This window comes from Calidris pugnax, unplaced genomic scaffold, assembly GCF_001431845.1.
Source record: "Calidris pugnax isolate Ruff unplaced genomic scaffold, ASM143184v1 scaffold70, whole genome shotgun sequence".
Classification (NCBI taxonomy): domain Eukaryota; kingdom Metazoa; phylum Chordata; class Aves; order Charadriiformes; family Scolopacidae; genus Calidris; species Calidris pugnax.
The window spans coordinates 5,857,795-5,884,785 of NW_015090862.1; the positions used below are offsets into that span (position 1 = coordinate 5,857,795).

A 26,991-nucleotide genomic window follows, 5' to 3' on the forward strand; every position below is an offset into this window, starting at 1 on the left:
GGAGTTCATTAACTCCCGCCGCCCCCCGGCGCTCCTCGGGCGCACAAAATGGCAGGCAGGCAGGCGGCGAGGCCGCGGCACAGCACGCGGGGCCTCAAACGGAAAGTTTTCGGTTGCAAAGGCAGAATGTTTTAGAAAAATCCATCCGCGCAGACACGGCGTTGGGTAAACGCGTATTTACAGCCCTCACCTCTGCGCATTCTCTGCATACAACACAATCGGAGAGATACTTCAGGGCTCAGCACATGAAAGCAGGCGGAGCCGGGTACAATCACGGCTTGAGAAAAAGAGGAGTCTCCCCTGTAAGGCCCTGAATTGCCGTGATTTACCGGCGGAACCGTCATTAGTTTTGTGCATTTCAAGAACAACTCGCCCATAGGACACTCTGCAGCCACAAAAAACACAACAGTGCAGGACTTACTCCAGCTGATTTATGGGGTAACATTCGGGGTCTGAACCCAGAAAACCAGTGGAGTATTTCTGGCAAGTGAATAAAAAGCAGACAAAGAGGGCAGCCGATGCTGCAAGTACCCAGGAACCCAGAGAGACACCTGGGGAAAGGACCACCTTGTCCCATCAGCACCCGTCCTGCATCCCACGCTGCAGTTTGACCATTCATTTTCAACTCTGAGCCATAAAAGCTATTGAGAACTGGAAAAAAATTAAATCACTCTTTGTTCATATTTGCTTTAGGACTTATCTAAGCATATTTAAAAATACACACACTTTTCAAGCCATACTAGCCGCTCAATTTGGCCATAGTCATTAGAACATGATTTTAACTAAGGTGAGCATAATTAAGACAATTAGATGGGCTTTGGAACCAAGATTTTTACCCCTTGGACAGCCCAAAGTCGTTTGGTGGGAGCATGATCTCTGGGGAGAAATGCTGTCACCAGGAGGCTCTGAGCAGGAGCCGAGGCGGGTGTTGGCAAAAGCAGCTGAAGCCGCCCTTTCGTGCCTCGAAGCTGCAGCAGACACAGGGCAGAAAGAGGGGCTTCACCCATTTTCTTAGATTCCTGTCATACCTGGAAAAAAACCCTGTGACTTCAGAATTGAGTTTCATCCTTAACTGAGTTTCCAGGCCTTTTATTTATTTATTTTTAATCAATTCAGGCTGTTCTTTTTCCATTGTATTACAATGACAAATAAAAAGCAGCTTGAATAAGAACAAAAAGAGTATTACTTCTTAACTTCTCAATAATACATGAAATAAAATACAAATCAACTTCAAAGGCCACTTAGCAAATATTTGATGACTTTGAGATATTAAAAAACTATTTGAATAAGTCTAATGGCCAGCCCAGCTAAAAAGAAAACAAGACCATTCAGAGCGAGCAGGAAATGAAGTCAACTAGAGTTTTAAAATAAATCTGGCTCAAAAATTAAGCAAATGTTAAAATAAAACCATGTCTGGTTACACTAATTACATAAAAAGGAGTTAAATTACTCATTTCCTAGCTCCTTCTGCCAACATCATCTTCTTCAAGGGAAATTCAATTTAATTTTTTTCCTTTTTTTTTTTCCTAAAGAACAAAAATGTTTTGTATAAAGATCCCCCCTCCCTCAACAAGGAAGTTTCATTTAGTGCTGAATTGTGACCAAAAAACCGTACGAATATGTCAAACAAAAGCAGGCAAACACCCTTGTCAATGTCGACATTTCTCACTACGTTAGTCAAGACTCATTATTTTCTTAAAATTTACTGGATGTCCACTAAAGAAAAGCAGTACTTCATTCCTGAGCAAAGTCTGGATCTTATAGTTCAGGTTATATGTCAAATTCTCTGCTCTCCTCTATTTACTATTTCAAGAAAAACAAAGAGTAAATAAGTACAGTTTGAAATTAATTGATTAGTGAATACTGTAAGAACTGCACCTCATATGGGGGGGTGTCACTAATAAGCCACTCCACTTCCACTAGGGCCAGATGTGCCAACCTCTGCTCTGTACACACTGCAGGACCCCATCCCAAGCCGTGCTGTTCCCTCAGCTGCAGGCCATGTCAAAGGGCACGCTTCGGGGACTGGGCAAGGCCAAGACAGGACGCCTTCTGTTGGAGCCAATTACTCTGATGTAATAAAATTAAGGCTAATCCAAGAAATTCTTTAGCTCACTCACTTTTCAAGCCAGAAGTGATCTGCAAGCTTGTTTCACCTAGCAAGGTTGAAACAGAAAAGCAAATCTTTTTTTTTCATTTTCCTAATCTGAGTTTATTTCTCCCAGACAGCAGGCAGCCTTCAATCAAATCTGCAGATCAATCCTTAGACGATAAATCAAATCTGTATTACATTGAAGTTACACAACTACATTAAACTACAGCAGACCAAGGAACCTTTATTCATTTTAGAGAGTCATTTTCCACCATCGCCTACTTTAATCAAAACTGAGTTGATAAAAATATTTATCATAGCTTGGTTTAAAAGAGAAGCAGAGGGGTTAGTATCCATTTTGGCACTATCTGCATTTGGCTGTACCTGCCATAGCAGTATGGGAAGGTTCCACGAGTCAGACAGAGAACACTGGTGTCACTGCAATTTCGCTCGCTCGCTCTACCCCACATCATTAAGACCCGGGGAAAAAAAAAAGTTTTCCTTTGTACGACTGAATTTCAGTCTACCCCAGAACACCGTAAAACTTTCCCTTTAACAACATTCTTTAAATATTAAATATGAGGCAGTAGTAAAAAAAATTTCTAAAGTATTTATGCATCACTTCCTTCATTACTAAAAGTAACTGTGAGCTTGTATAGAAACCTGAAGTTGGATACGCATTTGAAAAACGCCCCCCTCCCCAAAAGCCCCCAGACACACGCAGCTTATAGAAAGTCACCAGTTCTTTTTGATGTTTACTGCAGTGGTTCTGAAATTAATATAAATGGATGTGTGACGTGCAAATGGGAGAGCCTGGAACTAATTCTGTTTTATAGAATACTAACCCTTCAGCAATTGGGGTACCTAATTATTTTGATGATAGGTGAAATTTTGCCTTGATCACACAGTACCCAGCTGTGAATCTGTTTTATAACAGAAAATTTCACAGCATGTAACTGGTCTTTAAAATTACGCTGGAAACATGCAAACACATGGCACCACTAAAATAAGCATGTTTTAAAAAGCTCTTTTTCCTTTAAGCATTTTTGAGAGGGGAGGAATGAAAAGGAAGAAAAGGGGAAGTGAGCAATGCTACAAATAGATTTCATTTACTGTATAATGCTTTTAACATACTTCTGATCTATGAAAAGCTCAACTACATTTTTTCAGAACAGTTCACATTTTTAAAGAAACTAAAAGAGATGGATTGAATTATTTCACTTTTCTTGGGGATTAATCTAAAAGTTGTTTCCTCTTCATTGTTACTTACGCTACAGCTGTGCTCAAACTCCTTTTCATTTAGAAAAAAAAAAAGTTTAAATTTTGAGTCTGCGCACACTATGGTTCCACATTCCAACAGCTTCCTCCCAGTCCTCTGCCAGCATCTGCTATTGAAGACTAGTTCCAATTTACAATAAACAGCTTTTCCAGACCAGAACACTTGAAATTCAGTCCTTCTTGACTGCTTTTCCCATTCAATCTCCCTATTCACCATTTCAAGGAGAAAACTGTTCTGCCAATTATTACACATCTGGAAAAAATGCATGTATAAGCTGAAATGCTCTCAGCAGAAAGTTTCAGCTTTCTGCATATGGTCACAGCAGGATTTTATGGGCCATTGACCAGGCCAAAGTCTAAGTTTTCCCATCTTTCTCCTCCTCCTCCTTTCTGCCCACCCCCACCCAACCCTCTAATTGGAAACCCATAGCAGGTGCAAGTGGGCTGCCATCTTTTCCTCTACCAGAATCTCCAGTAGTTTCTTCCCGATAAATATGCATCTTACAGGGCAGTTTTAATTCACTAGGCTCTACGATAATTTAAGTGCATCAGCTGTAATCGCTTTGCATAAATATGTTTAAAAATATCGTTACCATTGATGCTTGTCTGTTGGTTGTTACAAGGCTAGATGCTCCATAATTTGAGTTCAGGCTTCCAATTGGCCCATTGTGGGATGGTCCCAATAAACTATGTATATCTCCGTGGCCACCTGACAGGCTTGTTGAAGGCCCCACAGCATGATTTCGTAGTACATGAATGGCATCGTCGAGTCTGTCCAAGCGATCCTCCATTCGAGACTGCTGTTGGGATTGGAGAGGGACAGTGACAGCCATTACTGAGGAAATCTGCAGCCCCATTACACCGTAACAGTTTCTACCTTGGAGATATTAAAGATAGAAGATGAGATGCGATATCAAAAGACTCTGAAAGCACCTACCAGCACTACAAACAAACAGGAAAAAGAAAAGATATCTGGAGATTTTGCTCGAGATAGCATTCATTCCACAAATAGGTGGCAGCTTTTAAAGTGAAGCTTATTACAAGGTTAATGTTACTTAGCTTCTATTACATGGCATGAACAAGAAAAAAAAAAGGAAGTGCTACAAAATAAGCTAATACAGGATGAGAAAGAATGATCATAAAATCAGCCTCACCACGTTGGTAACAATTAAGAGAGGCAGTGGCTTTTTGAGAACCTGTATTACATAATACAGGATGAGAAAGAACGATCATAAAATCAGCCTCACCACGTTGGTAACAATTAAGAGAGGCAGTGGCTTTTTGAGAACCTGTATTACAAAAAAACTGGACAAAACTTTACGTTATCATTTTCTAAAGTGGATCTTTAAACAGATTAGATACTTCAGAAACAAAAGTGAGTTCTGTATGTTACTACAGAAAAGTCTGTCTTAAAATTACTTTCGTTTAAAAAAAACAGACCAAAAAAAAAAACCCCAAAGCAAAACCAATTCCGACACTGCAGCTCTCTAGAAACTGAAATAGCAGAACGTTGGGAGTCAAAAGTTGGGTCATACACTACGCTAATTCAAGTTTTTAATGGGGAATCCGAAGGAAGCATTAATTGAAACACAAAAAGGCACCATCTAAAGTGAAATAGTACCTCACAGACATCCTTTAAGAAGGACATTGCATCTTGCAAATGCTCGTGAAGTTGCTGTTCAACTCGATTTTTCTGGCAAAGTCAAGACAGAACAGGAAGCAAAGCACAGGTTAAGATTAATTCAAAAAAGAGGTGAGGAAACAGCTGATGTGCACGTCAGCAATAAATTGTTAGTCAAGTTAATGCAACAGAGATCTGATTATATTAAGATAAGAAAAGGCTAATATTTTACATTGCGGTTATGTTAGGATTCTAAGATGTACATATCAATTATATTTAATTGCAAAAATACTGAAGAAAAGAAAACCAATTCAGCTTAAATTTATTCTTGTTAGAGAGAAAAAAAAGAAATTACATTTGCGGAAACTAGAAATATTAAGAGGTAATCAAAACCTTCCGTCAAATTTTTTCCCCTCTCCTTCCCAACGCTGTATCAGAAATTTAAGAAAGAAGTCAGTAACTTAAACCTTCTGCTGAATCTTCAAAACAAGAAAATTTACAATGCTGTAGATTATTTCCTGTGTGATTTTCTGTAAAATGTTTAATTAATTCATAAGTGACCGTTCCCCAATAACAAATAATAATTGCATATAAAATATATGAATACTTTAATGAGAGTGTAATGAAAACAAGCCCAAGAGACTACCCTTTCAGGGAGAGAGGGGGAAGGACAAGTAAAGGCGTAGGCATGAAGTCTTTATCTTTTCTCCAGACTGAACTTTAGATAAGAATTAGCCATGGATTTGTGAAAAGGTACCAGAATCTCATAACAGCGCTTTAGCACCAGCTGTCCTCAGCACAGAAGCCTGATGCCCAAGGAACAGATGGTGAAAGACACACCCTGCCCGTCTTATATTGTTCAACTGAACAGGCCATTTGTTAGCAAAGAATTCATTTGTAATGCTATCCTACTGTTTCCTTTAATGATATGCAGGATTTACACAAAACCAAGCCTTCAACTCCTAAGTAAAAAGTACTATGTTGCTTTCAGCAATTCTTACCAAGGAGTGTAGAGAGTTTTCGTAGTTTGGAGATGAGGGGGCTTGTCCTCCGCTCCTCGACCACTGGCTGGCACCTGTCAAAAGGGGCTAGGTTAAGGCACGGGCTCAGGCAGCCTACGTGGGAAGCAGAGACGCAGTATTTCTCAACAAAATTAAACCCAACATATTCTGCGTAAAGGTAAGCTAACATATGGGCACACAAAGGAGGACAAATTCCTTCATTCTGCCTTACTGAGGGATAATTTTAATATCCTGGCATCTGTAGGGTTAGACACGTTACTGACAACAAAGCAGTGATATCTTCAAAGTACTTCAACATTAAAAAAAGTGGACTAAACAGACACACGCTGTATCTGAAATACCTGCCTTCTGCCAGTGCCACCATAAAAAGATTGCTGAATTCTTTCTTCTTCAGATTATTTTCAGTGTATGTAGGCATATCTTTGATAGTGTTAAAATACAAAACAAACATATTTAAAGAAATCAAAGAGACGCTGAATTAAGGGTAACTGGAAAACCATTTTTATGACTTCTAAATAAGAAAACTTAAAACTAGATCTAAATGCTTTGTGTTGTCTAGTTCTGCCTTTTACCATTTTAGATTATAACACATTCCGAGTTTAGAAGAGGAAAAAACCACCTAAGTTATTCCCATGTGTTATTTCAGATATATTTAAGGAAATTGGCAGCTAAAGAATCATTGGCTGTGCAACAAATCGACAATTATATCCATATTATCTATACACTGCAAATTCAAATACATGCCCATTCTAATCTGACATAAAAGTACCTAATTACTGTGTAAAATTTAGAAATAATTAGATGTGAAATGCAGTAACCAATAAAGCAGTACTTTTAAAGCAAGGCTAGAAGTAGTACAACATGTATTTTTCTCACTGACTAATAATGCATCTTTTATAGAGATACTACATGAAATTCTATGTCCATTAGAGACAGCTTCCTTTCAGCCATACAAATGTAATAATAAAGCAATTACATTAATAAATTATGGACATACAATCCAAAGCAGCTCATTAAAGGAAGAGCCTGTGGGCTTGTTCTCTCAATAACAGCCAGAGCTGTACGTCTGGAAAACTGGGAAAAGGTTTAATAACATTACAGTTCCTTTGTTCAGAGAGCTGCAAGTAGTTACCTTTTAAAGAAAGGGTTTTATTTAACAAAAAGAGTACAGCCTGCATAGCTATTAAAATACCTAAATATTTCCTAATTAAAAAAAAATAAACCATCTCCAATTTCATAAGAGCCCAGAGCTGCCACAACTGCTGGAATTCTCTTTTAAAAATATAACAACATCAGTGAGTAAGTTTATAATTACCAATTTTCACTTCACACAGCTACTCTGGGTCTGGATCTGCATTGCCGTCATTCTTGAACTTGGGAATAATGCTTGGAGTCCCACTTATTTTTGCAAAGCATTAATGAAACAACTTCAGAATATTATGGCTCAGGGTAATGTTCAAATTTTTATCTGGTGAAAACTTCATTTTTAGAGACAAGACCATAGATAAGGCTTCAATGAGTGCTCACTCCTAACGGGACTGAGGGCACAACTTCCTACAACAAAGCATCAGCTGAATATTAAGCAGATTGACAACCAGTTAAAAGAAAGCAAACAGACTCAACACCTGTGCATCTAGTCTGATGAGTCTGTTGCCTTGTTTGGTTTTTTTTAAAGGAAAAAGGTAGTATTTCCTTAATGTGGTCCCAGAACAAAACTCTGAGTGGGACTTCTCACAAAGGAAACAAGAAAAGGGGGGAGGGAATACTCAAGTCCTCTTAAACGAACAGCCCAACTGCAACCTGTAGTTTTTGATCACACCTCTAGTACTGCTCGTGCTCTTTCTGAGCAGTGCCATACTCCCTCTCCATGTCTGCGCAGGTTGCCAGATGGCACTGATTTCCTGCTTTCCTCATTCCACTCCCCCTCCTAGAAGTTTGTGCATGAAATCCACCAATTATGTTAAAAAGCATCCTGGCACCACAAGCCCTGCAATTAACAACTGCAGCTTTTAGTGCAGCACCAACATAGCAGCATGAAAAAACAAATAAGCCAGGCAAGTGTTGGGATTTACAGGGGTCATCACTAGCAATCACTGTGGTATTGTTCTTACCCTCAGTCTCCCCAACACTAATCCCCTGCATCAAAGGCTGGGTTTGCCTCCTCAGAACCCACCGAACCCTTCCCAATACCGCTGATCCCGGAGAAGGATTCTTAAAATACCAAGGCTCCCACCATTCAGATCCGTATATAAACTTCACATACATATACACAATCATTAACACTCTGCAAGAAGGTAAGCTCCAGGCAAGTTTCTGTAAAATCAGAAATTAAATGAGGATGGGGAAGATGAGACACGCACTGTTGTCTCAATACTTGGGGTTTTTCATCAGGTTGCTCACAAACCTTTCACTTAAATTAGTAAAAAAGTCATTAGTCCTTATTCAGTAACATAACACCCAAATAGTCAAACACAAGCTTGTATACTTAAGTGTCTCATGAAGTTACTATCTCTCAATGCTTTAAATGGCAAATAGGGTGCACTCCTACTGTAATACACATTTAAAGCATAGGTAAACTATGCCTTAGTCAAACCTGTAATACTAAAAATGCAAAATAAACAAAGAACCAAATGCAAAAGAGGAAAATCATGATGAAGGCTAAAATGCTCCAAAATACATTATTTTAGTATACATAAAACATTTGTTTTATCTGCAATAACTTTTTGGGTCAGGACAGAAAATGGTTACCAGGAGTATAAATAGCCATAAATATAGTAGTAATTACTTTACATTGTGCTTCACTGTGTTCTTAGTGACTCATCTGGGAATAAAGATAAAAGTCCAGATTCATAAATGAAGGTAATTAACTACTGGAGCAATTTACCAAAGGCTTGATAAATTCTGTATCACTGGAATTAAAGGGGGTGGGAGGGTATAATTGTAAAGCAGATGCTAAGTTTGTGCCTGAGAAGGATTTCAATATTATTTGCTTGTATCTACTACTGTCTTAGCCATCAGAATCCAGAGTAAGGGACACAAATCAAAGGGCAAATTTTGGAGAGTTTTACATTTGATACAGGTTCCAACAGACAAAGGCATCAATGGCAAAGGGAAAACCCAAATTTTGGGGACCTCAAATTTGTATTCTAAAAGGAGAAATTAGCTAGCACTCTCATGCTTACAAAAATCAGGTGTGGTATCTAATCAGCTCCAACTGAGATCTTTAAAATTTTAAATACTTTGAAATGTCAGAACTTCTTTCTTCCAGCCACAGAGCTCATCTCAACATTTGTTTTGAGGTTAAAAAGAAAATAATAATAATTTTTTAGCCTGATCTGCCCTTTCAGTACAATAAGGATACAGGAAACATTTTTTGTCAACTGTAATCACTAAATCAAAAATCCCATTAATCCCATCATTACTCAATTCACCACTGTTTTTTTCAGTTATAGAAAAAAAAATGCCCAAAGCAGCTGCCTAGGTGTGCAACGTCAGATATTCATTAATCCATTAAGTCCACAGAAAACCAGAACAGTGTCCATTAAAGAAGAGCGCAGTATGAATGATGAAAGTCTTGAGTATTCAGCTAAGCTCATTCTGTACACCTTTCACTATAAGTTCTCTTTTTTTTCTTTTTTTTTTTTTTATCAAAAGCAAAACACTCTTGCAAAAGGAGTGACCAATGACCAGGACTCTGCAGGGATACATTAAACAACAGAGAACGGGATAACAGACTGTTGTATAAATGTTAAATAATTTAACAAATTGCACTATAGGAAAGAAGAGGGTTAACGTTACATCATCTTGCTTGTAATTCCAGTTCTTTGTTAAACAACAAATTTAAGTCAATGGAGCTTTCACAGTCCTCTCTATATGGAGAACAGCTGTTCAACTTTTACTAGACAGCTGAGGCCACAGTGTCTGTGAAAGCTGCTGCACCCACTAATAGCTGCAGGCAGCTGCCCACAGTTCATCTCCACGCTGGAATGCTTCTTCCCACATTCACACTGCAAACACACAAAGCACAGGTGACAGAGGTGGCTGCAATACAGAGCATTTATTTTGAAAAATGCCAGAAATTCTTCTCCCATAGAATGAAAGCATTCATGAAAGATATGAATGAAAAGCTATCCTGTGTAAAAATTGGATAGTCTCATAGCCTACTATATTTTCATTAGAGGGAACACACATCTGCTGTGTTTGTCACTGAAAGCTGCCGCAGAGTTTTAACATACAGCTTTAGAAAAAAATCCCAACCAAATCACTCTTATTTCTCTCCAATGGTAGGGATCTGCACAGATCTCCTTATAGCTGTGACAGTATATGGTCATTCGATGTTTTTCAAAGATTATTTTAATAAGCTAATTTTCAAAACCAGTTGCCAGGATTTAAGTGAATGCTCATAACAAAGTATTTAAGAATCTGGATTTATAGATCTGGGATTAGTACAATGGAAAAATAATACTGATGATTTCACTGTGATTCCAAACAGGATGTTTTCGAAACAACAAACAAGTTATTGACAAATGACTGCTCTCTACCTGTAAGAGGCGATGGTGATCCAACGGGTGTTGATGGATTTGATGGAAAACTACTGCTGGTATGATCAGGAGAATAAATCTAACAACAGACAAAGAGATTGTATATCAATACATGTCATAATACAAAAATAACTATTAGGATTCCTTTTCATGCTTTAATTGTCACTCTTGCTGCTGGATTGATAAAAAACCAGTTTGATACTTCAATCACAGCTCTACTTTATTACAGTGAAGGCTCTAAAAATGTCCAGAGAACTTTCATTCTCAAGCAGCTGTCAAAATAAGCACAGCCTGTATTTGATAGACAAAAGTAAAACTGATCTTCCTTCTACTTTAACAGCAGCAGAAATTAGAGCCTTTTTATCACTGAAGAGGAACAATACATGTAAGAGTTAACAGTATACAGGTAACTGTAACAAACAAAACTTAAGAATAATGGGGAGGAACGACGACTTCCCAAACTTTAGAGACAGAGAAGATTTTAGCAGTCAACACATTATCTTCAAAAATTAATCCTTCACAAGAGTAAATACCAAGAAAGCATTCAGCTCTAGTTTCTATTGGTACCTACCAAACGAAAACCCTCTGAAATTTTGTTGTTCTTGCTGTGTATTGCTGCACATACAATTTTTCTCTCTTATTTCTGTATCAATTGCTCCCTTAAGATAGTAAACCTCAACTTGCAACAATTCATTCCTTGCTATTAATGTAATTAAAAAGTCTTGATAAAAACAGAAGACATAATGCTTAAAGCTTTAATTAAAACTTAAATTTTCAAGATTCTTGGAAAATTCAATTTGTGAAGGGAAGTGAATAGGTTTAGAGGCTGACTATGGACTTTAAAACATATTTTTATAGGTCATGAGTTCAAACTTGTTTTACTTGAGCAGAGAGCAGGATTTGTTAGTCATCAGATGGCAGTTAAAAAAAAAAAAAGTCTTCGCTGGCAGCATGGCTGATGTCTCTTCACACAGACAATATGACAGTTCAGCATTTAGCTGACAATAAACTGGGACTTGGTTAAGTTGCATATTGTATTTTTTTTTTGAACTGACAAAACCAGGACCTGACAGACCGCATGCTCCTTTCTGGTCTATCATACTTCTTCATTAGAAAAGACCATCCGTTCCCTAATGGAAATGCCTCCTCCTTTTTATACATGCTAGAAAGAAAACACATTTAAAACAACCAACTACCTCAGACCGTTGTAGGAAATTCATGCATTGTACATCAGTATAAAAATAAATCTTGGCTGTCAGTATGGGAACTGTAGAGTTCCAGCCAGATAAGATTCAGAAAACTGAAATGATGCCGGAGCAAAGGCCATGAAGTTTCCTTTGAAACTGGTTGTTTTCCACTGCTCTACCTGTGATTTTATTTTGCTCTATTTTGTAAGAGGGAAAGCCTCCATCATACCAAAGCCACAACTAAAAGACGAGGTCAGAATTCATTCTGCATGCAGTCCCTGGCCACTGTGCTGTTAAATGACCAATGATGAACAACCCTGACACCTTCTGCCAGGCTTAAACGGTAACATGACTCATTTTACTGCAACAAATGAGACTCCTCCTCCTATCAGTCATGGTCCATTCCAATCAGCAGGGTGCCAATATGCCAGGGTCTAATGAAAAGGCTCTTAGACAAAAGCCGCACAATTGAGAGCCTGCAGAGCCAAACCTCGGAGCTGTTAGTCCAATTTTTTAAACACTACAGTGTACATTTCAGTTAGGCTTTGTTATGCTAATGTTATTGAGTCTAAAGCAACAAAGAAACTTAATTCATGAATTACTTTTAGAAGTCAACTTCCCTACATTTTCTTTTCTTTTGTGAGAGGACCAGTGGCTATTTAACTATCGAGACCGTACAAAGGCCTTTACCCTAGTTCTGAGGTAGGAATCAAAACATAAGTTATCACAAAGAGGTCTGATATAATCAACAAAGTTAAACAGTCCTCCTGTTTGATCTCCTCTAAATTAAAGACCAAGTGTTTTGATTTGGCATTAGGCAATGAAATAAACCAGATGTTTCTCCTGCCATATAACCCTCCATGGGCACAATCTTAAAGGGTTATTGTTTGGCAAATGTTCAGGGAAACACATTAGAAATGGCACGAATACCCAGATTTTCTTTTCTTTCTATCTATACTAGTTCATTATCCAAACTAATGCATAATCCACAGGGCTTTGGGAACTTTGTGTAAATACTTTCATGTACAATTCTCTTTCTTGCCTACCCTGAGATTAAGACCACAATTATCCAGGCTTAAACCTAAAATAAAAGAACCTTTGCAAATGTATTATCTGGCCTTACATGTTTAATCACATACTATTCTGTATGGTCTTTAATACCTAAACTGAAGAACAAATGTCGTATCCTCTGATGTTTCGCACATGAAAGGCCTATTGTGAGATGTACATCAACAGAATTTTAGTACTAGAAATTCCTCTCAACAGTTGCAGTGGTAACATTTAAAATCCTAACAGAAAGGCAAAGAGCATTGTCTTAGAAAAAAAAAAAACACCAAACCACAGAGTAAAGATAATCGCAGTATTTAAATAAAACTTTGTTCAAACAGAAAAATATTCTGGGTTTAGTAGGCATCAAACCCCACGTGCGCTCACTTCACCTGCAGGAGAGATCACCTCCCTCCGGAACCGGCGCAAGGAGTGTGCGGGGTGCGCGCGGGGTGCGGGGGAAGCAGATGGATGAGGCGAGGGATTTGAAGTGTGCAGACTATGGCATGCACTGATAGAGCAGATGGAATGCATCACCATCAGCTATGACAGAAATGATTTATGGAATGACCTGGCTGCTCCTGCCAAGCAACAACACGGGATGACAGAAACAAGTTTCTATGACAACCAGAGCCCACCCACCAGTTAGATTAAACATTTCTGCCCTGACTTCCACTCGCAATATATTTAGAGTTTTTCCTCAAAACATCAGCCTGATTTTCTCAGCTAGTGACTTGGGCAAAAATACCTGAAAGGATGAGAAAATTTTAAAAAGGAGAGCAGTGGAAAACATCATGCAGTCCCACAGGTCTAACTGGCCAGCGTGTCAGGCTTAACAACAGAAATTTTGGTCAGGCTGCAGAACAGCAGACACCCCAATACATCTGCAGAGTAACAAACAGCCCAAAGTAAGCAAGCATTGCTCCTTCTAAGAGTCAAAATGATCCCAGTTTGTTTGTGACAGGTCTCAAACAGACAGAAAAAAAAGAGTGTTAACTGCCCTCTGGACTCATGAATTGTTATCTGCTCACTGAATCCCTAAAAGCAACAGGGACAACATTTTTCTCCTCAAAGCCAGTAGGTCAGAGTTCTCCTACCCAATATGGGCATTACAGACATTATCAGATCTGGTAATCTTTTAACATATGACCCTCTGAAGGATGCAAGGGTAACAGGATCTGCACGAATACGCACATTTGCATTCACTGGTATGGGGTGAGGGAGGCAGAATCCAACCCAGGAATGGTTTCAGGAATGGTCTTTTTTGGGGCTGTAAAGCAGTCATTTCTAACTTTTAAATCAGACTTAGTCTTCCCCTATTTCTACCTACAAGAAATACAAAGTGGTTCCTCAGCCACTACTCCTAACTCTAAAATTTCTGCTGTACTATTACTGTATATAAAAAAAAGTTTTATTCTGCTGCTATATCAATTACTGATTTATAAAAAGTACCTCTGATTGTATTAACACAAAAATAATTGCTGTATGCGTGCATATGTAAACAGAGCTTTGAGTAGACTGAGATATTTGCAATGTTTTACATTACCTACATTATTCCAACAAGAGTTAAGAGTTTAAACTGAATGCATATACAGCATTTTGAAGGCTGTTCCATAAGTCATGGCTCCACTACACAGCATTCAAAACCTCTCAGTTTTACAAGGCCATTGAGAAAACATTTTAAACCTTGAGGCAGGATCTGCTCTAAGAGTAATGTTAAAAATATTTAACTAGAACACTACAGAAAAAAAAAAAAAATCAACCCCTAAACTTTTTATGATTATCTTTCACTTTCTCTAAACAGTTTTCTAAACTGCATCTGCCCTAAATTTTTCCATCACCTGAAAAAGGGAAGACAGAACAAGTCTTGTACAAATAAAAGCATTTTCCACTTGCCTTTTTACAGACTTTTGTCTAGTATAGGACATTGTATGATAGTATGTTATTTTAACTTCATACATGAAAACTCCTGATTTGATATTATAAAATGAACAAATACATAAATAATGGATGCAATGATCAAAATACGTGTCTCAGATCTGAACATTCTAACTGCTACTTACAGATGCCAGTGCCTTTCCAAGTGCATCACCTGTCTGTGAGCTTCCAGCACCATTTCCTCTGTTTCCTGTAATGTGGAAAGCAAAACCAACACTTATTTTTAAAGCTGAAATTTTATTTATTTTTATTATTTTATTTATCACGTACAGTTGAGCAACCACTTTTTAAATGGATATTCTGAGGAAGTCAGTGTCAACGGAATCAGTTCTCATTATACTTAAAAATTTAATTAAAACAATTAGATTTAAATTTAGATGCTCTCCTCTTTAAAGACAAACACAGTATCACCATGATTACTTACGGACCAACAAGTGAAAGCAGTCAGAAAAAAGACTGAAATTATTTTCTAGATCACAGGCTAATTTTAATGAACCGTGAAAAGAAATATCAAAATCAGAACATTATATTATTGCAGCTTATTTCTAAACTGTTGCCACTAAAGTGCTGCACGTTTCATTAGTTCTTAAAGCCAGATTCACTGAATAGCTCCTTCTGTGTCTCCTTTCTCCCCCAGCTCTAATTCCCCACGTTGTGCTCTCGTCTTTATTTTAGAAAATCCCTGAAAAGCTCTTATCCACCAAGCTTTCTGTCACCCCTGCTCTAAGTTGCATGTCAGCAGCTTTGCGAGCCCTTTTGCTCCACACACCATCAAGCCAAGAGGAGGTCTGAAGCCCTGCCAATTAGCAACACAGAAAGGACCTGAGCCCTCTGAAATATCTAACTTACCGATAGATCCTTTAAAAGTGAACCTCCTTCCTCCAATTACCAAATTCTAATGCCAAAAAGTTGTATTTAATGTCAGTGTTAGCCATTCATATCAGAAATCCAAATCATCAACAATCACTGCTTCAAGTTTGTGGCAAATTTAGATTTTCCAGTCCGAATTTCTCATGCAGATTTATTAACAGGGTTCCATTTCAAGATCCGTGTGTAAAACGTGTTTCCAAATCAAAGCCAAGGCCACTCTAACTGAATTCCACTTACTTAAAATGAAACTAAGTGCAAATCATATCGAACTGACAAGGGGCATCTACGAGCCTCTTCAGCTTCTATGGCTGTATCTTTAGATGTGCAAATATGTGGAAGGAACAGACGATCATGCCATATTTCATGCTTTCTAGGTACGCACGGAAGAGACTAAACCAGCCACCACACTGGCTACTCAGTAATCTCTAAATCAGTTAAGAGAGGAATTTACGATGCAGTTTATCAGGATCACCAAAGAAACAGTCTTCCTGCCTTTCTCCTGCACAGTACCTTGGTGATACAGCAGCTCTGAAAACTGCAACACCAGTACCACCTATATGAATGTGTATCTATACTGAACTATGGAAGGACAGTTGCTGGTAGGTTACATGGATACACTGTCCCGGGCATAGGCTTGGCTGGGGAAGCAAATAAACCAGTAAGTCTCAAGCTGCCTGCAAACCAATTTGCCTCATCTCAGCCATACTGAGAACAGAAATGTCACAGTGGTGCAATATCCCTGGTCTACAAGCATTCCACAACTTAAACCTTACTAATTTTGTGTGCCATGCTGCCCTAAAGTTCATTTTCTTGTAAAATAATAATAAAAAAAAAGTTCTTTTTACCCAGAATATTATCTGATCCATTGACAGGTGGAGTGTGTGAGGCAGCTACATAAGGTGAACTGCTGGTACTGCCACGATGGAAGCTAGACATTGGAGGAAGACTGGCATTTATATCTGTAGGTGAGACTGAATGTGGAGGATAGCTCTAGAAAGAAAAGAAACAGACATAAGTCATTAAGAAGTCTTTCAATAAATGTTGATATTTTAAGATACCAAATACACAACACCCAGCCTTTTATTAAGGGATTCATCTGAACACACCACTATATAGCCACAGATTTTTATTTATACAACAGACATAAATAAAAGGACATAAATCTAATACAGCAAGTTTGTGATTTCTGACAACTGGGTTTTTAACTGACAATGAGCAGCAACCATGAAATGCATTCCTTTAGGTCAGTTCCCCATATACAAGTACACAGACACGAATCTGTGCTGCGTATCTTACCAAACGGTCGTGTGTGTGCAGGCTGCCGTAACTGCCCGACTGCGACATGTGGGAAGAGGAGCCTCCCAGCATCCCACCGTAGCCAGGCTGGCTCATGCCATTGGATGAACTCCAGAGGTCAGAAGAATTGTGGGTCCCATCTTTTTTTTTTTTTAATGAAAAAGAAAACAAGAAAAATACATTTAATGAAGAATAGTACCGAGTTCTACTTTTCTTTACAAAATTATTTTAAAAGAATACAGAATTCAGCTACTCCGACTAACATCAGCAGGGAAATGGTGACCGTTTATACTGCGTCTTCTATTTTCATGCCACCACCACACTGTTGCTATATTTATTAAAAAAACAAAAAACCAACAGAGGCTTTATAGCTGAAATACAATCCAACCACAGCTGAGAAAATACCAAGTACTTCTGCTAATTACACAGACCTTCAGCAAGGCCAGATTTATATCAAGAGGGTTGATAAAAATTCCAGACTGAAAGAAATAATAAAAAAAGGGAGTGGAGGGGAGAGAAGTTTGGCTAAGCAGAGCTCATCATAAGCACACAGCACAAAACATCTATTAACCTAAAGCCATTTACAGTCTAAAATACCTTAGTACCATAAAAATAAAAAACATTTCATAATACCAGATTTAAGTAGCTGAAATGACTATAGTACATAAGCCTTAAACCCGTGTCTCAACGCAGTGTTCCTTCTATAGCACAAACTGAATGCTCTGTAATTCCCGTACTGAAAGACTGACTATGCTTTCAATATGCTCCAAAACCTCATCAGACTCCAGCACGAGCTAATTGTGTGACGTGAGGCCGAGGAAATGAATTCTGCTCTCGTTTTGTTCGATGCAAACCCCCTTTTTTTTGGCATACTGGATATATAAGCATTTGAGAACTTAAGACTGTTAGCTGATATTGTACAGTCAAATTCCAGAACAGTCAAGAAGCCCTCACCTCATTTTTCTCTATCACTCCAGTGTGCTGCTCTGAAGCCCCTACAAATCAAAGGATGGGGGATTCTGTCCATCTGGCCTGGTGTATAATCCCCTTAAATTTCAGTCAGCAATTAATGTCATGAGAAAAAACTTTAAATCAACAGACAGCTCCCTTCATCTAAGTGTTTTAAAAGTATATAGAACTTAATCAGAGGGTCTAGCCCAGTATGTTACCTTTATGCTTCCTCATTCATTCAGTACAACACTGTCTGACTGCAGATTTCTGCAGAAAGGACAAGTGACACTGACCCATATATTTAAAGTCATTTTACCCACCTTGCATAAAGAAAGTGCTAGCAAACATACTGCTTGGTGGCTTAGGAGACGGGTAACTTGGAGATTCTCTGTTGAAATCATCAGAACTCGGGGATGGTGCATACACCTAAATATTGGAGAGCAATAAAAGCAGGTTAGTGATACTTGGGTGTCGTGCATTAAAAACACCCCTAACAGCACACAGGCACAGACAGAAAGCACAAATAAAAAAAAGAACAGTGTAGCAAGCTGCAGCATTTGTTGCCCTTGTTTTATTTGCTTTTTAGCAAGTTGCCACAGTACAGAGGAACTACAGTAGAATGATCCCAACAACACACTTTCTGGTGTGCCAACTCAGCCAGGTGGCCTGATAAAAGCCTGAATGCTGATTTTGCTTTCTAAGTGCATGACTCGCACAGACTTGTTGCTCAAGATAAAAAAAGCAAGATAAAACAACTGGGCCCCAAACAAATTTTATTTTAAAACAACTGTATGCCTGTTTGAATATTTAATTAACTGGCATCCCAACAATCAGAGAGAAAAAGAACATCCAGTGACAAATGGCAAGATTTTAATGCAACCATTGTGTCATGCATTCAGAAACTCACACGCCTTTGTACAGTCATCAAAAATACATGTAATGCAAATATTAAAACTGCAACATCAAACAAATTATTCTCACAATGGTCTAGCGTTAAAGAAAACCAGGATCATTCTTTTTTCAGTGTAACACTGAATGCTGTGTCAAAAGAAAATTCTAAAAGAAACCACCCCAAATTAAAAAATGTATGGCAGCAAATAATATAAAAACGTAACATTGAAACCAGGGCATCTTTTTGCTACCAAGTAAAAAATGTGGTATTTTCATTTTTTAATCATTCATCTTACATAAGTACATAAGGCTTCATAAACACATATATTAAGAATAATGTTAAAACTTTAAAGCTTACGTAATGCAACTTACAAATTGCACTACGCCCTAAAATTCAAAAGTTAATATTTTTATCCCTTCTTATGCAAACAGAGGCACACGCATGTTTCTACAACATGTACATCTCTCCCTACTCTTTCTGGGGTGTTGTTTACCAAGCAAGAGAAGGGCCAGGAAAACCAAGCCGGCCAAGGAAAAAAAAAAAAAAAAAAAAAAAAAAGGGTAAAATCCCTTAAAAAATTTTTTTTTTTTTTTTTTTTTAGAAAGCAAAATAAAATATTTTATGTGCAGGTGAAGGGGGAAGGAGAAGGACGGGAAAGAACGCAAAGCCAAGGGAAAACTGTAGTCTTAGGGGAAGAAAAAAAAAAAAAAAAAAAAAAAAAAAAGCGTTAAGTTCCCTAAAAGAGCCCCATTGTTCTCCCGGAGGGTGACTGTTCCGACACGGGTATTTAGAAAGTGAAGTGGGCGAGCCCCGCTCCATTTGCATCCCAATACCCCTCCTCCCCGCTCCCAGCCCGCTGTTCCCAGGCCCAAGGGCCGGGCCGGTGCCCGCAGCCGGCGCTGCCCGTCCGGGGACCCGCTCCCCCGGCTCCTTCCCAGCCACACCGGGTCGGTCCGCCCCAGGGAAGTACGGCCTGACGGGCTCGGGCCGCAGGGACGGCACCGCTCTCCCTACGGGCCACGCAAAGAGAACGGCAGCAGGTAAAAAGGCACCTGGTAAAAAGGAGTCCAGTGGAAAACTTAGGACTTCCAGCCGCACGCTTCTTTCAGCTTTTTTTGTTAAATCAAAATAAAGAAAAAAATTTCTAGGAAAGAAAGCCTTTCGGGGAGCTTTTGTTCAATATTTTACTTGCAGATTTTCAATTTGTGGAATAAATGTAAAATAGAGATGCTTACCAAACCTGAGTGACAGAATGACAATACGTTATAAGCGATGTTAACAGTACATATGTATTTACTCTATATGACGAATGCATGTATATTCCATGCCTCAGACATATTTTAACAGAAATGTCACTCTGTCAAATTGTAAATACTCGCACTCATAAGACTGCAAACATATTAGGCAAAACTGGGCTTAATTTACAAGTTCTCTGTTGTGCAGAATAACGCAGCATATGCTATAGCTGATGGATAATCTATCACTGTCACAGGACAGCAGTGGAAACAAAGCTTTATGACATTTAGCACTGCCATGGAGATGTACACTGATTAATGCAAAATCACCTACAATGACGAATTATACTACTTTTAAACTGTAACGTTATCAATGAGATTTGTAAATACAAGCTTCGGACTGAAATTTGAACATTTTACATAATTGAGTGATTTATAAAACCTGATTAAACACTATCTCAAAAGGGAAATTAAACTGAAAAAACTCCTACAAATGTATCATTTACAGATACATATGTACAAGCCATTAACATAATAAAATGTTATGAATTATATTAACGTAGAAGAAGCCCTTCCAAACAGCTACATGAAAGCCCTAGCACAGACACATAACTTTATATAGTTTCTGCTTGTTTTGGTATCTTAACTATAGCTTGCAAAAACATTGCTGCAATGTTATGAAGCTGCACTTGTGCCAGTCTAGATTTTTCAGATCAAAGGGTTCTTGCGGCAAAACACAACTGATGTGGTCTCAAAGACTTCATTAACTCCAGATGTGGGGAAATAGCCAGCCAATTCCACAAAAGGAGCAAGTCTCTTTTAGTTACAATCAGAACTACCCACAAATTAAAACCAGGCCTCTGATGTCATCTGATCACCTGCAGATGAGCGCCAGGTTTTTTTCTGGTTAATGACCTAATCATAATTTTTATGTTGTGTTACTACAAACAAAATTTAAAAGCAAAGGAGAAAATTTACAAAGATTAACCTGAAGTCCATGAGATGTGAAATACAGAGATTTTAAATAAAAAAGCTGATTAAAAAGAAAAGATGAAATTTTATTCCAATGTCGGGAAGCAGTGTACCGGGGTGATGCCTCTGAACACCCCACATGCACTAGGACCCCTATCCAGCAGGACGTAGCCGCTGTGGCTGCTGGCCCTCAGAAGGCTCGCATGATGGCTGCGCAGCAGCTCCTCGGTCTGTGTCCTAGTTAAAGGGCTCTCTCTTCTGCAACAGCTGAGAAAGGCAGTTATAAATATGACGTGGCTGCTCAAGACGGCCTCTTTTAGCTATTAAACTGATAACAGTGACATCCAGGAGGCATCAAACCAGTTTTTCCTGGCTGACATTCCCACTAAGACAAGGAATACTGTTAAAAGGTCAGCCCGTCTGCAGAGTCTCCTTGAAGAGGGTTGTCTCCAGCAGGTAGAAGAGGAGCCCATCTTCTAATCCCCTTAAACGCACCGCGCCCGAAGGCATCGGATGTGTCTCCATGCTGACAAGCGAAACACTCGCCGATTATGAATGGGAAATTCCCTTCCGATAAACGCACGCCAAAACCAGTTTTTTACATGACTTGCAAGTGGAGGACTCGACTTTTTTGGAGCTGTGCAAGAATATACATCAATCCTAACGCTGCGGTGCCTCTGAAGGGTAGAGAGCCTCCGCAGAGGGAAGTAGGACAAACGAGCTGCAAAGGACATTGTCAGAGACCTGCGTCGGTCTCTTCCACACCCTGAACCCAGTTATATTTCTCCAGTGGGAAAGGCAGGATGACAACTACGGTATTTTTTTGGAGGAGTAATGGCAGGAGCTGGCTTCAGAGCCCAGAAGACATTATCTGTACTACATCAGGTTCAAGCAAAACAAATGCATCATCCAGCTCTGAAATTTACCCTCCTGGTTAACATACATAATGATCACTATCATGAAAGTTACATGGACCTACTGTATCTAAAACGTATCAAAGGATTACACGGCGTGCTTCTGTTTACTAATACAAGCGCCAATAACATGAACATTAATGGGTTTACCAAATTTTATGCTAAGTAAAACTTCCAAGTCTCATTCTATAAACGCATTTAATAAATATAACACTTAGAGTCTTCCTGCTGGCATACTTCCTCTCAGGCAATTTTCCCGTAATCTGTTTCAAATTCTTAAATATTTATCAATGTTTAATATTAATGTTAAAAGCAGATTAAAAAATAGCAACGAAGCAACCAAACCTTACTTCCGATGAGCTCATGCTATCTCAAGACCAAAGCTCCCATCACACACACTGTTTCTGGAATAATGGATTATGACACTCATTTAAGCATAGTTATGTACAATTCTTGGAAGTTCAGGAAGATGTTTATCAAGCTGCTGGAGACAGTGAATTTTTTAAAATCAGTAGAGATGGATAACCTATTCTGTAGCTTGTAAACTCTGCTAAGCAGCCGATCTACATTCCATCAGCATCAGTCATGCACTAAGCAAGTGCGCACTGATGAACGATCTGTACATGTGGCAAAATTTTACAGTGCATCATCTGCAGGTTTTGTGGCAAAGGCTAATTCTGCTGAAAGGCAGCTCTGGGAAAAGGAAACTTGTTTTCATGTTTATTATATTTCTGACAAAATCATGTACTAAAACTTCAGGAATGTAGAAGAGTAACTATAGTTTTCCATGCTCCTCTTTACAGCAAGACAGAAGCTGCCAAAAAAACCCCAAACCCAACCCACCCTAAATTCTTGTTTAGTTGCTATTTAAGCAAGATGATAAAATGAAGAGCCCTGCTATACAAGACCAGTGTACCTTATCCTCAATCATATTTTTTGTTTCCAATGCCAGGTGTAAAGGTTCATACATTTAAAAAACTCTTCTCACCACCCAGAATGAAAATAGAACACTCCTTTAAGAGAACAGAACATCAGTTTTGTCTGCAAATCCAACCATTATTTTTAAGGATGGTATAAAATTCAAAGTCCTTGAAGTAGCTAAACTGAATTCCATCTTAAATAAATGTTTATGCAGTTTAGGCATGCTATACGTGCCTATTTGGGTATTTTTGAAATGCAGAATCCCATTGCAACAATACATAGCACAAATACTTCCTAATTTTTTCGCCAGTAAACAATTTTATGTTAAAAACTTCATGTTAAAAAGTAATAGGCAAACTTACCAAAAATCCCAAATTCAGTATATGGAAACCTTTTAGTCTGTTCTTTTCATTTTATTTTTTAAATTGTAGTGTTAGGCAAAGAGGGGAGGAGAAAGAAGATAAAGCAGCAGGAAGAACACCAGAAATAAGTATGTGTATATAGTGCTTGAGGATTCTTTCTGTATTTTATTTGCTAAGCAAAATCTCTTCCCCACAGTCTTCAAACTATGCTGCTACTGAAGGATGCATACAACTAAGTCTTGAAAAATTCCTGATTATTTTCAGATTTTAAGGAAACAAGAAAATGGAATATTTGAAAATAATCTGTCTGTTCCTTAACCTGCTCCCTGTATTTCAGAAGGTGATTCTAGCTGTGGGGTAGGAATCCCCATCCCCAGCACTGACCTCAGGAAGGTGCAGTAGTAGATACAAGGCTATCTTAGCATTTGTTTATCTCTCCTCTGAACTCGCTCTCAGTTTCTGTACCTCCGACACAGACTATGATATTTCTACAAACAGACTCCAACCGCATGTGATCATGAAAGCAAACGCACTGAGCAAGCGGGGGGGGGGGGTGTTTCTCTTTGGTGCTCACATTTTGAGAAATATAGATCCGTCCAACACAGCACCTGATCCCATCCCTAGCTGCTTTCATTTGCCCAAGGAAATGGACACAACCTTCACTTTAAAGCATCAATAAAGCTTGTTGCAGACAAGACACACTTCTGGCAGGGGACCACTGCTCAGCAGATTGGCAGTTCAGCCCAATGGAGTGGAGCGGGGAAAACTCTCTCGGGCTGATGCATTGTAACTCATCGTTTTTAGTGGGATCGGGAGAGGAAAGAGAAAGGCGAGGGGCAGGAAAAAAAAAATAAATCCAGCTGACCACTGTTTACTACCTCTCTTTATTCAATGTCCACAGCCGCGTACCCCTAGAGATTTTCCAGATGATCTTATATTTGTCCTGACTTACAAATGTTAGCTTTGACCTTGTCTAAGTTGCTGTGGGCAGCATATGGTACAGAACAGCTTTAATTGTACTTTTCTCCCTGTGTACTAACTGGCCCAATACTAATAAAAGCAGAATTGAATCGTTCTTTTTAGCACCTGGCTGCTCCAAAATTTACGAATTTTATATTGATGTGAAAAGATCTACTACATTATTTATTGCATAACAGCTACAGAAAGGCGTGCTATTGTGTCATTTAAGCATTATGCAATACTATTAACCTGTTTCTCCCTGCTGTAACTCTGACAGCGATGGCTGCAAGACAGGCGCTTTCTCCACTAGAAAAAATACCCAAATATACACATATATACTCACACCTGGGTGTATTTATTAATTTATAAACACATGCCCATATATAAAGTGTATCTGTATGCACACACAGGGACACATTCATAAGGTGCCTTTAACACTTTCAAAATTCTCAAGAAAAAAAAAAATAAAAAAAAATCCCAATATAAGCTAGTTTACAAAAAAAAAACCAAAACAAATCACAAAGCAAAAAAAGGATCTGCTGATATTTTTTTCTTTTTTAAAAAAATAAATATTTTAGAAATCTACTGTGAAAGATGAAGTAACTCCACCTTGGAAAAGGGCTCAATAAAATCTCAGCCTATGCTGAGAAAAAGAAGCATTCATTCAATAATAAAACCCACTCAGACTGGCACCTCAAACCAACCCATACAATGCACAGAATATAACAGTGTGTATTGTATTCACAAATTTATTCTTATATGAAATAATAGTCATAGGTGATATAAAATAAAATATAATCAATACTGTTCCTTAAAATTACTTATTTTGGTGATAACAGAGACGTTATCGCAATCTATATAAAAATAATTCTGCAGTACATTTAGAAAATAACCAATTTATTCCTATAGGTGAACTGAAAAAAATGTGGAAATCTTTCATGTCTCTATTTTATTCTTTATGCACAAAGAAGATATAAATCCGCTATTACTTAAATATTACTTTGGTGCTATTGCATTTAATTGAAAAGGCCACAGAGAATTAAGAAGTTTGCTCAATTATTTACTAGTTAAAAAAAGGATAAAATAAAAATGTTTAAAAAGTAAAATTTAAATTTATGCTATTATTTCTACCTAAACATCTTTTGGGTTGTTTTTTCTTTTTAAAGAGGGTTAGGTGTTTTGATTTTTGGGTCTACAGCACAGCTCTTACATAAAAGAGATGATAAGGTAAAACTTTAAAGACAGATGCAATTTTTAACTATTTTTTTTCCAGAAAGCTCTATATTAAAATTTTGTAAGCCTTCCATAGACTGAGAATATTTTTATATATCAACAGGTGAAGGACAAAAAAAACCCCTAAAAACCAGAGGAAACAGGCAAGTGCTTTATTTTCTTTACAAAACACATCAAGATGTTTTTTCTATTTAATTTGGTGAGGATTCGTGAAATTATATTTTTTTAACTTATTATACATAACGGTAACATTTTACTTCTTAGTAAGGGATTTGTATTAAAACACTACTTTTCACTTTCATCTGTTCCTCCTAGAACATATAGAAATTACAAAATTTTAACTACTTCTAATAGTAAAAACTCCTGATTCAATTTTTAAATTTTTAATGTATGTGCCAGTGCACACATGACCATCTATTGGGGTGTTCAGATACTTGATTTTTAGGTTAATATTAAGCTATCTTCTGGCTTATAAAGATAAGTTGAAAAGGACAAAACATATTTATTAAAAAGTATAAAATGCACATTTTCTACATGTCATTTCCCACCTGCTTTGTGTGTAAATAAATCAGATTTTATAAACATCAGCAGGTACCAAGGAACGTCAAAACCCAAAACCTAATACAATTATCTAAGTAAAAATCTCAAACAACGAGGTACATACTATCAACCGCTAATTGATCAAACAATACAAATAAAAGCAGTAAAACATCAAAATTAGGGTATGTACTGTTCTCTCATTATGGGATCACCAAGATGTGTGCTTCAAAACACTGTAACACAAAAACCAACCCCCTAACTTCAACATCCCTTCCTCCTGTATATTTAAATAAGTCATTTACTCCAACTTGCAGAACTCATAGGAGAGAAAATGCTAAAAGGTAGCAAGATGTTAAAGAAAAAATTAAATAAAACCTTAGGCAACATGATATAGGATCATCATATGATTTGTCATCTATTTACTAACTCTTCAAGCTCATAAAGGTCACCTCTGACCCATAACAGGCACATGCTATCAATTTTCAAGCCATGCTCTCCTACAGTACCAGCACTTCCATCTACTATATGCCTGGAAATACTTAATAAGATCAAAGCCTTTTTTCCTGCTACAAGAACAAAGAGAAATGTTGTAATAGAGTGATCTGTGCTCTAGAAAGAATAAAATCAAAACTCCATGCAAGTTATATTCCCTTTGCTTCAGGGGTATTGTATAGTTAATTTTACTTAAGTCTTATATATATCTTCACATAAAACTTCAAACAGATTGTTTTAGCCTAGAAGCAGACATGAAAGAAAAATAATTTCATATTTGAGAGACAGCTGGCATTTATACCAAAGGAAATGAAATAGAGACCAAGCAATTTTACTCATTCCCCTAACCTCTCCTCCAGTATCTTTTCTGTTATTCAAGGAGCTCATACGCAGCATCTTTAATGAACATAAACGTCCATAGTTTAATTATCACTGAACAGAAATCTTGGCAAAAACTTTGCTAATGAAGACAAGGCTCACACAGGCCCAGGAGAGGAGAAACAGCAGTTAAAAAAAAAAAAAACACAACACAAAAAAAATATTAATATCAGCATCTCCCTTCTTTCTACTTAATGTTATTTTTATAACAGAAGCTAAAACCACATACAAACAACAAACTGGAAAAAA

General features: G+C 37.9%; 1 protein-coding gene across 10 annotated transcripts in view; it reads right to left on the reverse strand.

Annotated features, from left to right (window-relative positions):
* The window catches only part of TCF12 (transcription factor 12), a 171,707-nt gene that overhangs the window by 11,429 nt on the left and 133,287 nt on the right, over positions 1 to 26,991 (reverse strand). For 4 of the 10 annotated variants that reach the window (XM_014944365.1, XM_014944363.1, XM_014944373.1 and 1 more), the window contains 8 exons: positions 18,164 to 18,269; positions 16,893 to 17,032; positions 16,442 to 16,586; positions 14,852 to 14,916; positions 10,555 to 10,633; positions 5,993 to 6,066; positions 4,992 to 5,063; positions 3,964 to 4,170 (listed from right to left, as the gene is read on the reverse strand). In XM_014944365.1, the coding sequence (XP_014799851.1) occupies positions 3,964 to 4,170; positions 4,992 to 5,063; positions 5,993 to 6,066; positions 10,555 to 10,633; positions 14,852 to 14,916; positions 16,442 to 16,586; positions 16,893 to 17,032; positions 18,164 to 18,269 (888 nt within the window). The remainder of the gene's footprint in view (positions 1 to 3,963; positions 4,171 to 4,991; positions 5,064 to 5,992; positions 6,067 to 10,554; positions 10,634 to 14,851; positions 14,917 to 16,441; positions 16,587 to 16,892; positions 17,033 to 18,163; positions 18,270 to 26,991) is intronic. The other 6 variants (XM_014944368.1, XM_014944366.1, XM_014944372.1 and 3 more) reach the window with 3 other exon arrangements.